The 17,084-nt window shown below is 39.1% G+C and overlaps 1 protein-coding gene across 10 annotated transcripts in view; it reads right to left on the bottom strand.

Moving 5' to 3' along the window:
• TRPS1 (transcriptional repressor GATA binding 1) overlaps positions 1-17,084 on the bottom strand; it is a 216,290-nt gene that overhangs the window by 164,332 nt on the left and 34,874 nt on the right. For 6 of the 10 annotated variants that reach the window (XM_065054287.1, XM_065054292.1, XM_005507261.4 and 3 more), the window contains exons 2-3: positions 12,306-12,464; positions 8,375-9,303 (exon numbers count right to left, since the gene is read on the bottom strand). In XM_065054287.1, the coding sequence (XP_064910359.1) occupies positions 8,375-9,303; positions 12,306-12,342 (966 nt within the window). In that variant the 5' untranslated portion in view covers positions 12,343-12,464. The remainder of the gene's footprint in view (positions 1-8,374; positions 9,304-12,305; positions 12,465-17,084) is intronic. The other 4 variants (XM_013368580.3, XM_065054289.1, XM_065054291.1 and 1 more) reach the window with 2 other exon arrangements.

Consider the following 17,084-nt stretch of genomic DNA (forward strand, 5'->3'; position numbering starts at 1 on the left):
TTATTCCCCTGTTTCATTCTGATCCCAGCAAAACCTAATCTCCTGCCTTGCCCTGACAAAGTTACACTTTCTGAACTAGACACTCTTAGCCAACATAAAGCAGAAGAAGCTAAACAAAAGCAATGCTAAAATTTGGCAATTCTATTACAGCAATTGAGTCCAAACTGCCAGTTGACATAACTAGTGGCAGTCACAAGTACAGGCACAGCTTGCACTGGAAATGTAAGAACACCTATATATCAACAGTCCCTTCAATAAGCACTGAATAAAAGAATCCATCATTCTGTTTTTAAAGGGAATCTAATGTACAAGGCATCTGTTTGGACTGGGGAAACGTGATCTAGTTCTTTCTTTCACTGTCTTTTTCTCACAAGACCTTGGAACTACCACTTACTCCCACAGCACCTCAATTATGATAATGTAGTTGGTATTATTATCATTATAGAGGACGACAGCTATTAGAATGGATTCTCCATTATTGCATTTGAGATGGTGGCACTGATATCCTTCAAATTTGCTCTTCAAAGCAATGTCTCAGTCTTGGATTAAACTGAAATATATTTCACAATAAGACTCCCTGAAACTCCAAACTCTTAATTATTAAATTCATTCATTAATAGGGAAAATTATAAATTCTTTCCCAGTCTTCTAGTTTTTAATCACAACGATTGAAGTTCATTTATTAAGACAACTAAGCTACCTCTCACACACCACGCACATTTCCAAAAATAGCCAGAAAGAGGAGAAAAGATAACACTATAATTGACAATGTTTCAAGATGTACTTTCTAAAGCATGTTGGCAAGTACTTCAACAAAGCTGTGTAATTGCACTATTTGTTTCCAACAGATATGTCTATGTTACCTTAATTAGTCAGACCAAAACCAATGACTTCATGGAATAGATGGACTCAGGCAAGAGGAGGTATATTTTTTTAAATTCAATCTGCCCTTGATCCAAATGCTACCCTACTCTATTCTCCCACCTCCTTTTTGAAGTTCAATCTTAAATCTTAGTACACCAAAACAGTTTAAAAATACTGCTTACAGAAAATAAATACAATTACCAAGGAAGACAAGTCTGCCAGCTCCTGTAATCATATGCTTTACGAACAAAATTCTACCAGCAGAAACCAGTGACCTATATCCAGGTAACAGATTCAGCCTCAAGGTTCACATGCACAGAACAAAGCTGTCTTTGACCCCTGGCCTCTTCTGCAGCTGATTAGAAACTAGACCAACCATCTGCATTGGAACAACAAATGTTAATAAATCTTTTTTTGATTAGCTGGGTTACATCTTTGGCTAATCAGGAGGTGAAAGGCTCCAGGTCCCTTACCAATCTCCCGAGCCATCCAGTCTGCCTTTGCCAATTACTCTTAATCTTCTAATCCTAAAATATTTTCTAATGCTCTTGTTTATTCATTTGCTTTGTGCAATATAGCATCCAGAACATTTTAACCATCCCACATTTATGAAGTTCTTCATGTTGTGCAGGCCAGAACAGATTCCTGGCTTTCATGCAAGTTTGTGTAACACCACCCAGTTCTCTAACCTCCACTGTGAAGAACTCATTCCCTCTTCACTCGCTTGTTCTCTGCATATAAAACTAGGAGAATCTTCAGAGTATATTCTTAAAACTATTTACCATATTTTGATTAATTTATTGGTAGACAGAACTATGTTGCACAAGGGAGGCAAAGACTGAGGGCAAACTACCAGCTTTCTGGGCTATTCGTACTTAGAAAAACAAGAAAGCAAATTATTGGGTCACATTCATTTAAGATGAGCGTATTCTTCTCCAGATTTATTCTGTTGCTATTGAAGCCAGTAGAGTTTTTGACAAAATAATTTAAAAGGTATTTTTTAAACAAAGACTGTGACAGAACAATAACACGACTTATATTAAGGTCAGGAGACCAGATGTGCAAAACCAACACAAGTAAGGAACACAGAATCAAGACTCATTTGCTAGCTAATGCCAGTAGACTAACGTCTAGCACCTAAAAGAAGCACCATCCCTTCTATTCTTTCCCTGTATAGACAAAATTACCAGACATTTCCTTGGCTACTGTACACTCACACAACCTCACAGACTTTGAGACAAACTTACGCTGATTTACACCAGAAGAAAACTGCTGCTTTCTCTTTTCCCCAGTAACTTTATTTTTTGAGCTCTCATCATTTCTGTGGGCTAGCTTAGCAGTTTATATCTTTAAATATATCTGTGACTACTACCAGATATTCCTGGCATAGAGACGAGGAATATTAACACAAACAATTTTGCCTTGAAGGCTGTGAATATACATATCAGTTGTTTCAGAGAAACTGCCCATCTGAATGCTCTAATTTGAGGGTAGACTATTTAACACCGAAAGAAGGCTGAAATAGCGCATTTCTGTCACAGAGCAAATGAATGTTCCCAGGCATTTACTATTTAGCAGCTGACATGCTGTAAATCACTGCATATCATTCTGAATAGTAAACTTGCTAATGTCTCCAAAGAAAGGATATAAAGAACTTCTCTACTCCATATAATAGTATATATCATTACTTCTGATCTACAGTCAATAGAATTTAGATGCCTACAAGACCAGACATGCTTTGTCACGTATATGTGTATGCACATATATGAGAAAAGGACGCACATATATATACACATACACACACGCACATGCATACGAACATGTAAATATGTGTGTTTTGCCACCAAACTTTTCTCCACCCGCCACCATTTATTTTTCCTGTCTGTGGTTTAAAAGAGATGCCTGACTCCTGTGTTCATGGGTCGGTGTGCAAGGCAGTCTCCAAGCTTGATCATGACCCAGAAATAAGACTGAAAATACACAGGTATGCACACATGCAGGTGCAACACCCCAGATAGCTTGACAGCCTTCAGTTCAAACAGAGGGGTCGCCAGGGAGAGTCCACAATGTGGCTGACAGATGAAATGGGCTTTCTAGGACATCACAGCTTCATGCAAGTTCTGTTCTAGCACAGTCTTCAAGATCTAGCATGGCACCATCTAGTCCAAGAGATCAGAATACATCATATACAGCAATAGTTGGTCAATTTATTTAGATCTAATTTCTACTTTATGAACAATGGAGCTAAAGTCACTTGGACCAACGATACAAAATTTGGATCCATTTGTCTAAGAGTGTGAGGAAAATTAAATTCATTCACACGCGTTTTCATTTCCTCACATCAACTAGTTATGTATCCATGTCATCTTGTAGGAAGCCAACCTGGTGGCAAAAGTTGAACTTTAAGAAGTCTTGATTTGTCACTAACACAGGCGTAAATGCTGTACTTTTTTATGTCTCCAATTTAGATTATCACCATCTCTGTAAGAATCCCTTTGCCAAAACCACCAAAAATGTAGATGAAACCCTTTAACATGAGAAGAGATGTTGATAACATCTGTACCCTTACAGACCCCCTACAGCTATTTTAGTTTTACCTTCACAGCTTCATATTCAATCAAACTGCTAATATGAGAGTGGAGGATAAAAAGCAGAAGCTACTAATAATAAAACCACTGTTTGTCATTCAGCTGAATCCTAGTTAGACCAGACTTTAATTATAAGTTAAATTACTAGTCACACACTTCTAATGTGAGAACAGAAAAGCTGCCAGATTTGATATATTGAAATCCAGAACTCTCAAAAACACACATACATAACTTTGTGTAGGAACATGGAGCTCACGATTGATTTATAAAGGAGATAAAAGAGCTTTACACACTCTGCATGCATGAGCACTTCTGTCATTCTCTAGGGTGCTGAGCAGCTTGGCAGCTCGACATCCAGAAGGGCTCTCAGGTGCTGTGAAAATCCTGGAAAAGTTGTCATAGAATCATAGAATCATTTGGGTTGGAAGAGATCCTCAGAATCATCGAGTCCAGCCATAAACTGTTGCCCATATGCACATATGACAAAAGATTAGGCTGAGTGGTATAGGACAACTCATAATATTGGATGTCTGGAACCATGAAAGAAAAAATCCAACATCAATCTCTCATTAGTCTGTGGGGTAGTTAGAAAATGTCTTTTTTTTCTTTTCTAGGCTCACTGAAATACAAACAAGAAACTATTGGATGGCTTTTATCAGTCCATGGCTTTTCAGAAATTTGTCATCTTATATGGCAGTCTAATACCAAAAACCATGAAGCAATCATAATTAGAGGGCTGGATTAAAAAAAAAAAAATTAAAAAAATCACTTTTTAGTACTTTCAGACAGGAGCCTGAATCTTTTCAGTGAATGAACATAAGAGGAGGTAGATCCGTGACAATAACCAGGGCCATGCTGAGCAGGAAGCTCCTCAAAGGTAGCACAGACAATGTGAAGCTGCCTAGAGTCAACTGCAAGAACTGCTGAGCACTGCATTATGTCTTTATTTGGGCCACATGAATACCCTCTCCCTTGGGACATGCCATCTGAAACCCTCACCTGAATGCAGACATTTCTCCCCTTTCTTTGAGGGACACTGTTTTCTTTTAAAACGTATCAGGAAACGGGGTCACGCTCCCTTTTACACAATAGCCTAATGGCTTGAACACTTGTTCAGGAAACAGGAAAAGTAGGCTCCTTTCCTTGCTCTGTCAGAAGGGATCCAAGCCCACTTCTTCTCCCTCGCTGGGCAGTGTCCTACCCCTTAGCTAGAAGCTGGTAAGTGGAAGACAGTATTCTCCAACCTTTCTGTTGAAGCTGTCCCACTCACTATTCGTAAGAAAATCTGGGGATGGAAAAAAGACTCCTGCCTACTTGTGAGCAACCTGCCTGTCTCCAGACCTTTCTATATACATTAAAGAGTCATTACATCAAACACAGAGGGAGATTTAATCATACAGGAGCAAAGCAATGGTTTTCAGCATCATAGCTGTTAACTTAGTCACCTGAAATTTATTTTAAGTGAAGCTCTTAGATCCAGTCCAATGTCTACTGCTCTAAGCATGTCTGCAAAGCCATACATAGGCTAAAATATCCAGCAAGACAAAGCTGCCTGTAGAGACTGATCTATTAGCTAAATGTGAAGAAAAAGTAATGAGGGGCATCAGCAAAAGCTGGTACATTGAACTCACTTCAAAAATTATTCTGATAAAAGCAATAAAGCTGATTAACACATTCTCTGGGAATTCAGAGATGTGCTAGCATCTGAAATCCATACTGGCAAGAAGGTTCATCTCCCAGAAACAGCTCCGTGATTTTACCCAATCCTATGGAATTTATTACAACTCAATGAACCAAAAACCTCTGAGGAAGAAAATGGGAACAAAGAATTCAGGAGATTTTCAAAACAAAATCACATTTTCAAAGAAGACAAAGGAATCTTGCTGGATTAAATATTCAAATCAAGTAAAAATCTACACAGTAGCAAGGCCAGAAAGCTTGGATTATTTACACAGTTCCCAGACAAATCTTCTTTAGGTACTACAAAACACAGTCAAAACACATTCCCAACATTTGCATACCTGGATGTGAAGCCAAATGTGTATCCCTACCATTTTGCTGACTGCAATTTAAAAAAAAAGCCACAAAAACAAACCAACCAACCCTAAAAACTGGGTTTAGGCTTGGAAAGGGGTGTTTTCATTTGGGGAGGGGGAAGTTAAGTTTTCTAGGACAGACTTCACTTCTGTGGTATAAGTCCAAAAATGCATTTGATTTCTTTCTTCCAAGTCCTAGGCAAGGGGACCACATCCCTACCTTTCTGCAGATGGGACAGCAGATACTGGGTTTTTTTCTGCACTCAGACATTTTACCACTGCTTTGTCTCTTCTTTAATTACAACTGCAAACTACAAGGCTCAATAGCATCCCTCACTACTACAAATCTTCATATATCGTGGTCTTCAACTGAGCACTGTGAGCCAGATCAAAGTCACTCATCACTGGCTTCTGCACCCAGCTCCCTGGCCTGTGACCATAAATCCATCGATAACTTCCACCCCAGCTACAACAGAATAGTTTGTTAAATGCAAGGGGATCAATAAATCAGACCTTAAGCCCAGTTCATTACTATTTCAAGTTAATTACAAAGGGATTATTTTCTTTTAGCCCAGCAATATTGTTTAGATGAACCAATTATTCAGGTTCAGTTCCCTCTCCGTGTTGCAGAGGAGTTTGACTGAACCAATTTTAACGAGAGCTCCAATCTATATGCTCCCTTGTTGCAGGAGGAGAATCCAGCCATTCAGATGCCTGAGAAAAATCTCCTCCAAAATGGACATAGTAGCAATATAAACATGTGTGGGTGAAAAGGGGATTTTCAAACGTTGTTCTACTCTGTTTATGAATCTCGAAAAGCTGCTCTGTATTGGGAGTGGGGGAGGAGAAAGCATAAAAATATTAATCAGTTACTTATCTTCTGACATGTTCTGGATCAACATCTGGTGCATGTGCAAGTGATGAAGTATGGCATTTGGCACAAAACCTTATTTAATCTTCTCTTCCCAAATTGGGCAGGGAAAATTAGCACTCTTAAAAATTAAGTTTCCAGATCCAATTTTTTTTTCCTTTAAAATAAATTGCCAACATTGTATAGGCTGTCTGTTCTATTTTGGAAAATGTTTTTCGTCTGAGAAAAGACTGATCTTAAGGAGATTATCTATGTGCTGTTTCCTACCGCTTTTTGTCTCCCCTGCAGTATCTTACTGCCAGAGTTTAGTAGACAAGTATAGCCTAGGTTCAGCTGTTTTATTTCTGCTTCTATCAGTTCAAACTCAGATAGCTCGCACATCTGTTTTATTTCTGAAAGCACTGCATAGGAAAAGTGTCCAGCTCATTCTAATCAAGCATAAACTTTCCTATAAATAACTAAGGACCTAACGAAACAATTGTTTGGAGGAAATGAAAGTGTGTTTAGAAACTCAAATTCCTCTATACTGTATGCCTGAGCTGTTCCAGTTTGAATGTCTTCCTGACAGCATGGATCAGTTGCTCTAAGATGCTGTCCCCGGAGTCAGCAAACTGAAACTATAGCAGGAAATCCAGGTATTAACATCATACTATGTGCTAATTATAAACCATCATTTCACATTCTGACATTATTCATTTCTAACTTCTTTTAACTAAATCACATATTTGCTTTCTAATCACAGTTAGACAGGAGAGAGTGTCTGACATAAGGCAGTGATCTTTTAATAAGACAGCAGTTCAAAGATTGCAGCTTTTACACACAATAAAAACCTTAGTTTGATTTGCTGCTCCACAAGAAAAGTTGTAGAGTTTCTGAAAAAAAGAGGAAAAGTTTGAATCACTTAAAAAGCTTCAAGTTCCTGCCTTGTGTTCTGGTTTCAGCTTCATACATGAAGTTAGACATTAGCCACCTTTCTTTCCTACAGCTACAGTCTCTGCAAGCGTTATTAAATGTTTCCTACCTTCTACCTTTTCATTTTAACACACCCTGAATTTTGTCTGGTGATTACTACCACGTCGCACATCAAGTCCTATGCAAACATACACGTGGAATTGGACGGATATTTGAACTTGCTTTGTATAGAAACTTAGTTACTTGGGTTTTTCTCTTAAAATCTGAGCTTTTATATCATAGAACACTGAGATATCTTACCGCATCTCTCAGCTCAGTCACAAGAGGATTTTTTTTTTTAAAGGAGCATCATTTTTTTTAAACTAATTAAGTATTAGCTGACTAGAAACTGAGACACCATGAAAAAGCTTTTGCATCCACTCTTTCATAGTAAAAATTTCTTTTCTTTTTTTTTTTATATCAGTATCTGTAGTTTTTTCCTTGCTCCAACTAAATGAGAAAACGACTGAGGCAATAGTCCTTTCCTTGCACGCTCACTAACATGAAGTACAGATTGCTGTTACTTTTTGAAATGTTTTAAATACCCATTGTGCTATCCTGTGTTTCTAGCACTAGACAACTTTAGAGTTGCCTAGACTTGCCATGTATTTTATCTTAATAAAGAACCAATAAGCCAAATCTTGACTCCCAGCAGCTGGTAATTTAGGATTACATTTTTAATTTCCAGCTGCTGTCTTTTGTCTCTCTGGTTGTTATTTTTCATTATCATTTCCTCTTTTCTTTCTGTGACAGCAAAACCTTCAGATATGATTAACAGTTCAGCAATATGCCTGTTTGCTGAGTAAGATCTTTTGCTATTGATTACCAGAACGATTAAATTGTACACATAAATATCGCTGGTCAAAAAGCCAAGTACTCCTCTACTGAACAAGATGCTCATCAGACCTGCAGAAAGCCTGGCTAAAACAGACCAAAACAGTTCTTAAGGCTTAAGCAGGTTATATGAAATACTCAATCGCGTAGGTAGGAAAGGCTTTGCAAATAACCAACTTCGCAGTGGAGAAGGCAGTTAACAGAAGTGGGGAGGCTGGGAAAATACAAACCTGCACATCGTAAGTCCCATTTAACATGACAGGCCTCTGGGAATTGATGTCCTGCAGCACTCCTGAAAGCACAGTGCGGTTGACTTTCTGGAAGTCTTTGGAGTGGCTGAATTGCACCATGTTGTGGAGAGCCAAAATTTTAGTGTCGAGCTCAGCATCCTGCCTGGTGCGGTTGTGCAGTCCTAGGTGGTACTTGCGGAAGTGTTTGATGAGATCTGTGGGGTCGTTCCCGTAGTAACCGTATCCACAGATGTTGCATTTGAAGTCCTGAAGCTCTGGAGACAGAGGCGCCGTATCTGGGTTATCATTTACCAACAAATCTGCTTTAGATTTGTTCAGCCTTAAACCCCCATCTGAAGGCACTTGTGGGTTTTTTGAGGCCATGGGGACCGGGCTTGAGCCTTGGCCATCAGTTTGACCACTTTGCACTTGCACTGTTTCATCTGAAGCTTTTGGCGACATCTGATGCTCCTCATTTGTCTCCGCTGCATCTCCTGACGGGGTACAGACCACATCTTGGGTGTCATCTGCATCTGATTTTTGAGGAGACTTCAAGGGCTCACAGATTCCCCCAACAGCTGGAGATGAGAAAGCCAGCATATTTCTGTCTGTCACCTCATCATGAGGGAAGGATGGAACATTTCCTCCCTTATTGTGGCTTTCATAATTGAAGCCAGCCTTTTCACTCAGCACTGAGCTTTTCAAGTCCTTTTTAATGCTGGAAGATGGCTCTTGGACATGCGTGCAAAGTTCCTCCTTGTTATTTAACTCTGCCGCATCAGCCTGGTCAGTGTTTTCTTGCATCTGCTCTGCGGAAAATTCTTTTTTCCTTCCACACTCTTCACTTTCAGTACCTGTAGACTCAAGGGTCTGTACCTCACCTTCACTAGCAACGTTTCTTAGAGGGGGGTTCTTTTTCCGGACCATATCTACCACAGAAAAAGAAAGAGAAAAAAAAAAGAAAAAAAGAAAAAAGGCATAAAACCCTATAGAATTATTCAAGATATAGAATAGATTTTAAACTGGCACTTTTTAAAGCAATCTGAACTACATGAATACATCAACTTCTCAGAAAATTTTTGTCAAACAGGTTTTTAGTAAATGCAGAAAACTGGAATATTACATTTTAAAAAAAATGATCGCACTGAGACTGAACTTAACTAAAAAGACAACTTTAAAGGCTAAAAAAACACTGCCATCAGACTGAGTGAATTACAAGTTTCATTATCTTTTTGGAAGATAATGGTCTGGCAGAAATAATTTTAAATGAACACTTAGTTTAAGATCATCCTAAAAAACTAAGGGGAAAAGTAAACTCTTACAGCTCATACACTGTACAACTATATATAATGTAGCTTTGCAAAAATACACCTAAAAGACATTATCAGGAGAACTTAAACAAGTCATTAGGAAGGAAACAGATTTAGGAGAGTAAGTAACTTGAGGTTTCAGAGAAAGTATTCTTCCTAAGCAGGTATCAGCTTCTCTATAGCAAAAGCTCCCCCTCTTACTGCCCATAAACTTCAAACAGGATTATATGGATATTCTAGACTCTGGCCCCACAGTCCATTATTCATGTAATTAGTTCTATTTGCCAAACAAAGAGAAACTAACTTTATTAGGAAACCCATTGTCAATAAAATTTTACAGGCCTGGATCCAGACGTTTGACATTGCTGTGTGGCTGAGTCGGGATCTACCCCGCAAACACCTGGAATCCACATGGATCTAAACAGCTGAACCTTCCTTTGCTCAGCTCTCCTTGCAGACACAGCCACTATTGCTAAATCTGCAAGCAGACTGTCAGGATCCATTTAAGAAAGCTCAGACGAGACAGCAGTAAGAATCAGACAGAAAGAAGGAGTCTGCCACCGATCAGTTAGCTGCCAGCTGAACAGGGGAGATTCTGGAAGAACAAATAATCAGACTATGCAGGTAGTGAACCAAATTCCTCATCCGCTACCTATCTTCAGCTTCCCCAGCTTACTTAGAGGAAATACATATATGAAACTTCCTTGCACTCTCCACTGCATGGTTCTGGATTTGATATTCATCACCAGCTGGTTTGATCCATTTGTGTTCACATGCTAGCTATGGGCAGAAGACAGATGTGCTGCAATTTTTTCTGTGCTCTTATCTTTGCCAACGCTGCGCACAATGATGGATGTTTCTCTTTGCCAAATTGCGTGTGGGCCGGTGGCAGCAGCCTGCAGTGCCACACACGAGATGCGAGCTCCAGACTCAAGCCCGAGCCCCCATTCCCAGGCCAGCCACGGCCGGGGCCTGCAGAGGCACTAGAAATACGTGGTGCTCTGCAAAGGACCACCTGGCAATTCTGGGAGCAGCACTGATGCATTCCAAATTGTCCTGTATCCAGACCTTTAAAAGCCACAGACGACCTTCTCAAAAACAGTATTTTGAGAAGTACGGCTGGGGACAGAGGTTAAAAAAAAAAGAACAGGCATCTGTACATCCTCTTATTTACATCTGCTCCACATGAAAGGGCACTGTATGCTATGTTGATAGAAACAGACAACTTCTTAGGGGAAGTGTTCAACTTGTGTCTTGGGCTGGCTCTGTTGTCTTTGTGGTTGAGCGGATCCCCAGGCAGCATGGGCTACAGCGAGACGGCTTTCACACAGAATGCCAGCTCGTGTTACAGAAATTTTGACACTCGGTGTGGTCTTAATAGGTTTCTTAAATGCCTACTGTGATGTTTTACTGTAGAAGACACACATGCTTGGGAACTAAGTGTCTTCTCTTTAATGTCAACCACACCTACCGGGATATGTATGCACTGAATTTTACTGTTTTTTTCCCCTGATAACTTTTGAACCATGAAGTTGCTCAGAACTAAGAGAAAGGAAAGATTTCCTGTTGCAAGTGAACTACTGCAATACAGACTCCGTCTACTGAAACAACATACTAACGTATAAGATTCATGGTAAAAGACAGTCCTCAGCCTTTTAGCATTACTGCTTCTCTGTGGGACTTCAAGAATGCTCTTGGTTAATGCACTCTAAAAATGTGGTGAGCAACTCTGGGAGGTGTTCAGCTAAGTCTGTATTTTTCTTCTGGTTACACATCTCAAACCATCTCTAAAACAAGTTCTGTTTAAATGTAATTCATGACAGTTAAGAGGACAGAGAAAGGAGTCCTGACTAGGCAGGGAAGAAAAATCAGAAATTGAGAAAGTAAACATCGTGACTGTTACCTGAGTCAAAATTAAACAAGACTAAATGCAATGTTTTAAATTGTTTTTGTTACAGATATTTTTGGCAGATAAGGAAAGTTTAGAGATTTTGCTATCTTCGTGGCAACTGACAGAAGAGACCCAGAGAAGAGAACAGAAAAAAAATCCCTATAAAGCAAAGAAAAATGTGGACTGTATACAGGCTAACTAGACAGTACTCCAGTTCTAGATAGTTTGGTTCATATTTTCCTGACATATCTGTGAGTCCGTGTGTTAAGGGGGGGGACAGGACATATTTGCCTCATGGAGCTTTTGCATGCAGCATTCTACACTTGGAGAAAGAAAGGAAAGAAGATAACATTGATTTAAATATAAAAACTTTACGTAGAATTCTGAAGTATTTTCCCCTCTTTTTTTCTTTTAGCTTTAGAAAAATCATCTGTCATTTATCCGTTTGATATCCACTCAAGGGGATGGTAAGAAAAGATGTGGTATTTTTTATTGTCACTGAAATTCCACCACTATCATTTTTCAGAGACATATTATGTAAATAAACCTACATTTGCAATACTCCTAAAATGAAGAAACCATCCCCTAGCAAGTCATAAGTTAGATATAGAAACAATATAGCCACTCTGAAATTATTATCTCTAAGACAAGTAACAGATTGCACCATGTTTTATTGTGTGCCAAGAACGTTTTCAGTTAACAATTTCACTTGAAAAAATGGATCACATACTTGTAAAATCATACCCAGCATTGACTTCATAAGGCATGTGGCTTTAGAGTGCTTTTTACAATTATTAATTCTATTAGTCAACTAGCAGGCGGGCTAATGCAATTGTCTTAGAAGATGCACGGAAGACACAGAAGACATTTTGAGAGCTGATCTGTATATCTGCAAAACAAAACAAAAAAAGGTTTTCCTTCCTAAATTATGCATTCAAAATATGTTTTTTACTTAAAAACATTATTATGCCTATTGTACTTTCACATGTGTCTATTAGTGGGCCCTGTACAAACAGTGGCTGCTGTTCTCTACTTCTGTCAAGCACGAGAATTCCCATAGCTGCCTTCCTTCTCCTCAGACACACACACATGCACACATACACATACACACACAAAGAGAAAAAATTATCTTAGAGGTGGCGTTCACCAAAAAGCAAGTTTAAAACAAGTGTGTGTTGAAAATGAGCTGAATATATGCTGTAAAAAAATACAAGTGCCTTAAACATTCACATATTATTAACAGGTATTGTGCATCATAATTGGACTGGCCTAATGGAAGGGATAAAGGAATATAAATAATTGGTTCATATCCAGGCTCTGCCATCAGCAATTGCAAGTTATCATCTGCTGGCTGCCTTGTGTCTCACTTAAAAAGAATTTAGTGGTGTTACTTTAAGTGGGCAACTATCCACATCTCAAAAATGCCATCACAATAATAAGCACGTTTGTTGGCTGTCAGCAAAGAGGCCAAGTGATGAACAGCCATTGGGACTGAACTACCTTTTTGTCACTGGAAATGGTGATCTTCCCAAAATAAAAGAATTACTAAGCCTGATGTGAATGAGAAGGCTTCTCAAGCTGAGGGAAATCTGGAAAAAGTCCAAGCTGCAGAACTCGTCTTTGGACTCTGCAATCCAGAGTTTAGTATCTTATTTTCATTGCATTGAAATTACCTTTAAACCATGTAGCTTGTTTTTGTTTTTTTACCTGATATGATCACCATCAGTTATTTTAAAGTGGAAATAATACTAATAGCCATATATAGTTTCCCTTAAAACCAGCTAAGGCTACTCTACACAATTCATGCATCTGCAAGACAGACTTTTGTGTTTAACAATCGCTCACACCAGTTTATCCCTGAAGGCAAAATTGGAAACTAATGCTAAAACCAGTTTGTAATTCAGGATAATGAATTACCATAGTGACTACTGTGCTTCTTTTAAAAAACAGAAAGAAAAAGCAAATTCTATTAATCAATAGTTTCTCATGCATGGTGAAAATAATGGCTAATTACCTGCTGATCATCAGCTCCTGCAATGGGTCATTGTTGTTGCTCGTTACTTTTATTGAATATGATGACTTGTCATCAAAGCCTATTGCAACAGTATGGTTGCTGCCTTGTGCTTGGGTTGCAGGTTTAGGTTAGTTTTAGTCATACACTTTTTAAGAGAATAATACCTTCAGAAAAATGACAGAATGTTGTGAGATGCCACTGACTAATCTTTGTACAAGTAGATGCACAAACGGATGAAGAGCAAACTGAGTCAAGGGTCTATGAAGACTGGGATCAGTCAATATGCTGCAGCAACAAGAAGTTAAATGAAAATATGCATTTATATTCAACAGGTTCAAGTAGGACCTCTTTGTTAAGGGATAGTAAAATTAATACTTTTACACTCATATATATTACACACCCACACACAGACATATAATGCACATACGGCGCTTAAACATCAATCATTTTGCCAGAATAATGCAGCAAAAAAATCATTAACTCTCAGTGTCTCAGCTTAATATATGTCTAATACTTACCTATCTCACAGGAGTGTTGTGAGGCTTAATTAATTAGTGACTGTAAAGCACTTTGTGATCCTCTAATGAAAGGTGCTACATAGCACAAAGTATTATTAAAATCATCAGGACCACAAAAAAGCCCTGTGGAATTCCAGCCTACACTGTCTGTTGGGGTTGGGAGTCATCTTATTATTAAAAGGAGACCGTCAGACTAATTTTCATAATTTTTTCAAGATCTTTTTTTCCCCCCTTTGCTGTTGTGATAGCATGTTAGTAGCTAGAAATTTAATCTTATCATCTTAATAACATACACTCATGTAGTTTGTTACTGCAGGGCTAGAGAAGAGAACAGGGCTTTTGGCACTCATCTGGCTTTCTCTTTTAAGACAAAAAAAATAAAAATGGAGAGACATATTTTGACACCTTCCCACACTCCGCCCCACCAGGACAAACCATCATGTGAGATCGCAGGATACTCTCTATAGCCGCATGGGAAAATACTGCTGTGGTTTTAATTTCTCTTTCTTTTTTTTTTTATTTTCTCTTTCACAGAAAAAAAAAAAGCACAAAACAAAACCCAGCTTATTACACATAAATAGGCTACAAAGACTGTCTGCTGTGCTTTATATAAAAAACCCTTAAGCGTTCAAAGCGTCGGCTTCTATCAAGCACGTAAAGTTCTAACCGATCTGGAGCCTTCTCCCCGCTCTCCGTGTAACGATGGCGCAGCTGTAAGGCACACGGAGCTCTGGAGCCACAAAGCTCCTGCCTTGAGAGAGCAAATTTCTGGGAACCTGTCTCCGTGGTGGCCCTGTCGCCGGGAGCCACCCTGCAGCCGGGCTGGCCCAGACCTGCACCCAGCACAACCACAGAGTTAACAAGCTAATCAGGACAGCCCTCAGTTCAAAGACACACATGTTTTCTAACTTAAACATTTTCAAAAATCAAAACAAAACAAAAAAAGCCCTGTAAATACACTGGAAACTCCAGGTGAAATTGCTGCCTTCACTGAAAATTAGACTACATTAGATGCAAACTACCCTCAGACTCAGCCACAGTGGTACAGGACTAACTGAAGCTCCCGTCTTTCAACCTTCCCCCGTGGATACTGGAGTAATGAATTGCAGAAAGAGATGTGTACAGCTTCATATTCCCACCATCTCCAGCCCAGCACAGATGTTTCTCTCCCAGCTTTGCCTGTGGTTCTCAGAGCAAACCTGCCTGAAACAACCAATACATGGTCCTAACCTTTCCCTGCTGAGAAGGGAAGGGAAGAACAACCCCTTTTGTGTAAGGAACTCCAGAATCAGGCCCTAAAGCATCGGAGGGCAGAATAAGCTTAATTACAAGCAACTCCCTCTTCAACAAGACCACTTCCCCCTCCTTTGGCACAAACGTCTTCAAATAAACCACACGTGACAGAGGACATCATGGCTCAAAGCAAGCAACAAACTAATTCCAAAAGACTTTTTAAGCTGAAATTGCTTATAGTAGAACATCCTTGCTAGTATCAGTGTAATTTGGCAGGATCAGACTTCGTATTTGGTCAAAATGTATCTGCTTGATACTCTACACTCTGCATGCTCCACTGAAATTATGATAGCTTCATCAACCTAGAAAATGCAAGCAGAAAATCATGCCTTATACGTCATACTATTAGAGCAGTGCTACAGCAAAAGGTTTTTTCCACCTCCTCTCTCGCTCTTCTGCACTTTCAAACCCTTCAGTTTGGTCCCTGATCACCACTTTGCCAAGAACTTTTTGCAGTTTTTCTCCCACAAATTTTTCAACAAAGAAATAAGTGAAAAAGAAGCTGCAGTCTGCTCAAGCTTGCTCCTTCCCTTCTAAATTTACTTTCCCAACATTGATCATTCTCAAATCTCTAAAGGTGTACTTCTGGACATCTTAAATCCTGTTCAGCTACAAAGAATCATCACCTTCAAATAACTCTCACCAAATCTCTTACTAATTCACATCATATTAATTCAAAATCATTTTTTCTATTACCATATGCTTCAGAGCACAGCATATATTAGTAGTCATCTAGCCACTGGAATAAATCTAACCTTTTCTAGGGGTATAAAATAGACACTTGGTCATTTCAGAGTTTAGGAGTGGTATTTCAAAACAGGTTGTTTAAGCCTACTTCTAATCACTTATTTCATTTTAAGCTCCCTACCAGGGCAATCATGCAGATACTTTCAGAAGAAATTGAATTCAAAAGGTGATTTGTCTAAAGAGGGGACATGGGGTAGAATAGTAAAATATCCTGCAACCAAAACGAAGAATTCTAAAACTGTTTTTATTTAAGAATGCCTGAGCACAGCAGTTTGCTGCCCTGCATTTCTTACTAGGCTGCTGCAGAGAGTTTGCTCCTACCAGACTTCCACTGCCATCCATCCAGGATGGGGGAGCCCAAGAACGCAAAGATTCCCTTTGCACTGACTTCCAAACAAGCATTTAAAAATACTCTGTAAACAGGACAACCTATTAAACCACAAAGAACCTCGCAAAACAGGAAAACTAATATGAGGGCCATTTTACAGATAAATACAATTATTTACAGAGAGCATGCAAAACTCAAGGTATTTCAGGTGACATGAAGGCAGGGCTCTTAGCTAGTGACTGAACCTGGATGTGCAGGCCCATATCCCTCTCCTGTACATATTTCAGTAGAGAGAGCATCACCCTAGCACCTGGCAAAAGGCCAAGATCCTGTAATTTAATAAGGTACAGAAAGAGCACCTCATGCAAAAGTCTAAATGCTCCAATTTATCATGACAGTTATGGGATAAGATGACATTTTATTTGTATGTAAATTAGTCTCCAAAACAGCATAAAAAGGCCACACGTTCAGAGAATATTGTGCCTTTGTTTCTCTGTTCTGCATTTATCTAAACTCAGCTTTGTGTATCAGAAGTAGTTTAATTTTTATGTATTGATGCTGCTTTGCATGCTCCCCAATCTGTTGTTATTGCACCACAGAGAGAATCCA

Source organism: Columba livia, chromosome 2, assembly GCF_036013475.1.
Source record: "Columba livia isolate bColLiv1 breed racing homer chromosome 2, bColLiv1.pat.W.v2, whole genome shotgun sequence".
NCBI classification, from domain to species: Eukaryota; Metazoa; Chordata; class Aves; order Columbiformes; family Columbidae; genus Columba; species Columba livia.